This window comes from Mesitornis unicolor, unplaced genomic scaffold (assembly GCF_000695765.1).
Source record: "Mesitornis unicolor isolate BGI_N332 unplaced genomic scaffold, ASM69576v1 scaffold1949, whole genome shotgun sequence".
Lineage (NCBI taxonomy): Eukaryota > Metazoa > Chordata > Aves > Mesitornithiformes > Mesitornithidae > Mesitornis > Mesitornis unicolor.
Genome location: NW_010207833.1, coordinates 91,073 through 94,792, shown reverse-complemented (window position 1 = coordinate 94,792; position 3,720 = coordinate 91,073). Strand labels below are relative to the sequence as shown.

Genomic DNA, 3,720 nt, shown 5'->3' with positions numbered 1-3,720 from the left:
CCTTTATGTTGGCTGTCTGTTGTAAAGAAGTAATTAAAGATAGGATTACCCAAATTCTGTCTGTCTTATGAGTCAGCTAGTTTGATGTGATTATTTGGGCTGGATATATTGGCTATAATAATGTGGGAGTGAATGGCTCACCCCTCTTCTACCCCCCTCCCTTTCCTCAGGAATGTGAGCGAGTGATACACTCCTACAAGTAGCACAAGCTTTCTTCAGGATTGATAGAACAAAACAAATATTGACTTTTCCCCCTCCTCTCCCTCAGGTTGCCCTTGTTCTCCTTTTCCAATCAAATGTCACATTGACTCCAGTCCAGTGTTGGAAGCGTGTGGGGAGCTGCAGCACATCAGCCCGGCGCAATGCATCCACCAAACTGGAAGGAAGCCCAAAACCAAAACTCCGCTGGCCAAAATGCATCCTCTGCAGAAACCCCAAGGCAAGTGGCTTTGTCCTTCAAGTAACTGTACCAGCTTCTAGCGCACGTAAAGTGTGATGTTTTTGAATTAATTGGTTTAATTTTAAGTCACAGCAAAATAGTTCTTTTTATGTTTTAATGCTCTAGTACGGCTGGTAGGTTTATATCATCTTTGTTTTTTCCAATGTGAGATCACCTCCTAGGTAAGCCTTCGAGAAAAAATTGATTCAGGAATAACTTACCTAAATACTTACCTTGTCAATTTATATTTCCTGTACTGTTGTTATACCTCATGTGAAGGTAAAAGTTGTGAAGTGTAAGTTTAATTTAGCAATATTGTTTTAATTCGCTATTAACTTTTTTTAAAAGAAAATATCTAGGTAAGAATAGCTTACTGTTTAAACCTGGTCTGTTTTCCATTTATTGTAAGAACTATGCGTAGCAACAGGAAATGCCTAATTGACAGCTGAGCAAAGAGAAAAGATATTTTGATGACTGTTAGGGTTGTACAAACTGAGCCTCTGCACCATCACCCCAGTTCAAATGCCCATATGAAAGCAGTTTTCTGGTATGTATTCAGCCTTAAACAACTACAAGGAAAGCATGGCATTTTCTGAGTAGACCTTAAATGTTAAATTAGTATACTAGGTCATGCTTGAAACATCTCACGAAGTCTGTGTATTTATGAAGCTTTCACCATGAGGTCTTGGTTGTCCAGGTTTCACTAGTGGGTGCTCCACAGATGTTGTTAATAGTAACAACAGAAAGGAATAGCAGAAGTGTCTGTTCAGGGGGGAGTGGAATGAATTCAGCTGGTGTAGATCCTTTGCTGTGCTACTGACTGCACCAGTTTCCAATTCCCGAGGACATAGCCTTTTTTGTTTTTATGTAAGTATTTCAGAAAAGTTGGAGGAACCCTACTTAGCTTGATTCAAATCATGCTTCAGTTACCCAAGTAGATTAGCAAGATCTATTTCCATCACTGAGATAGGTGCTGCTGCCGCTTTCTGCTGCTCATGCACATCCAAGCTCTCTCTGCCTTTACAGCCAAAAGCTTAGAGCCAAAGAAATCAGAAGCAAGAGGAGAACGACTGAAGTTCTCTAAATCCCCTTGGGCTAAATTAAGGTGAACTGACACCAAACAAACAAATGTTTTATTGTAAACAATTTGAACTTGGAAAATGTAAAAGCTGTTGGCAGGGTGGGTTCTTAGTGGAAATCTTTTGTAAGAAGGAGGAAAAGAAGAGAAAAGAGTGATAGGAAAGAGATAAGGAAAGACATCACCACCCTTGGATCCCATGATGATGCCAGGATGACGATGATGACAGGGCAGTCCTCTGGTGGTGGGCACACATGGGGCTCCCTGAGTCTGTGCCTTTTATACAGCGCAGCCCTCGAGTACGTGTGTACTCTGCTCTGCTGTGCAGGTGCCATCATGCGTGGGGGTGGTCATGAGCCCTTCCCCACATTGGGTCTGTATGGCCTCTGGCCACGTGTGGTCTTGCCTGGCAACACAGACCTGGAGTCCTGGGCCAGGCAGAGCCTCTGCTTCCAGCACCTTTTCTTCTCATTGCAGAGCAGAACTTGCAGCTTTTGTTATGCAGGACCTGAGCTGCCACCATGTTTGAGACATTAACTTTCAGTCTCTCACAGGTGCCTTACTGGCTGGTTAGTGCCCTGCAAAGGATGGAAATTAGTTAATGAGGTGAAACAAACACCCAAAGATGAAACAGTTTCTTGACTAGTCACTCTTGCTAATACTTTTTTTGACAGAACCCAGTTTGTTGGACTTCTTGATGTCACTGTAAAAGTAGTCCAAGAAGACACAGGAGTCCCAGTGAAAATTCCCTTGAGAAGCTGTTGTGTGTTCCCACTACTGGAAAATCAGACCATAATATTGTCTCAGACTGAGCCAGGTTAGCCAAAGCTCAAATCAGCATTACAAGTCTCGGACATGGATGTGCCAGCCATCTTCCTGAAAGACACTTCTTTGTCTTAAATTTTAAATAATGGTTTTATTATTTCACTTCAATTCTTGATAGTAATTCTTGATACTTCAATTCTTGATACTTTTTAAAAGTATCTGCAGTTAGCTGACATATGACTGTAGAGAACAAGACATAAGATACTTTACAAGGAAGGGAAAATGGTACAATTTTTTTTCTCTTCACTCCTATTGACTTTGTAAATTTGAAATGGCTTTTCACCCTTGTACAGTTCATTGGTATACTGCTACTATATGAGTTGTGTACCCAGTAAAGAAAGGAAAATACTTCTTGCCTGTCCAGGAAAGTTAAATTGTCAAAATTTAAAAAAGAAAACTAAAATTGTTTTTCTTAAATTGGCTACATTGAATTTGACATTTTTCCTGTAAACCATCCTTGCTTCCTCTTGGTGGCCGAGTCCAAAAAACATAGTTGTGACAGTGCAGTACATATTCTTGCAGCAGACATAAATCTCTCCTCAGTTTTTTGTTGGTATTTTTATGCAAGGACCTTTCTTCCCAGAGCTTTCTCCTTACAGCACATGGATGCCTCATCAAGGCCTGCTTCTGGTTGATTGGTTGGGTGGGATGTGCTGGCATCACCACCTGAGACCCCAGCAGTAGCTCTCTACTCCCACCCAAGGCTGTGCTCTGGGGACATTTTTTTCTGTTTTTGCATGTATTCACTTCCTGGGGGATAACGATGCATATAACAGGCTGCCCAGAGAGGCTGTGCAGTCTCCTTCTCTGCAGACATTCAAAACCCGCCTGGCTGTGTTCCTGTGTGACCTGGTCTGGTGATCCTGCTCTGGCAGGGGTTGGACTGGGTGATCTCCAGAGGTCCCTTCCAACTCCTCATTTTCTGTGATTCTGTGAACCTGCTTCATCGTGTGTGGGTTTTTTTATGTCCCATCTTATCAAGGGCCCATACTTGAAGTAAATCTGCAAATGCAGCTCACACCACTTGAATTTCTCTTTATTAAGTCTTCCCAGTGAGTAACACTGCTGAGACGATTGACGGGAATGCCTCCATTGAGTGGCTAATAAATGTGTGTTGACAGCATGACTGTGGAGGAGGCACTTGTGAGAGAGAAATTGATGGGCTGAGGGGGCTGAAGTAATGCAAAGGAGGGAAGGGTCCTTACTCTCTGCTGTTTTACAGACCTGGGCTGTACCTTTTCCCCCATATTTAACCTTGCCTTTCTCTTCTCTAATTCTGTCCTGCTGCTTCTCATTATTTCACTTGTTCCTTCTGCAGCAAAGATTTCGTGTCTTGGTTTCTGTCTCCTCCAAATAGCCGTGGGCTGCTGTGTAAAAC

The 3,720-nt window shown here is 42.4% G+C and overlaps 1 protein-coding gene across 1 annotated transcript in view; it reads left to right on the top strand.

Annotated features, from left to right (window-relative positions):
• The first annotated feature begins 274 nt into the window (after positions 1 to 274).
• FGD3 (FYVE, RhoGEF and PH domain containing 3) overlaps positions 275 to 3,720 on the top strand; it is a 52,432-nt gene continuing 48,986 nt past the window's right edge. The window contains exon 1 of the mRNA XM_010192255.1: positions 275 to 439. Within this exon, the coding sequence (XP_010190557.1) occupies positions 415 to 439 (25 nt within the window). The 5' untranslated portion in view covers positions 275 to 414. The remainder of the gene's footprint in view (positions 440 to 3,720) is intronic.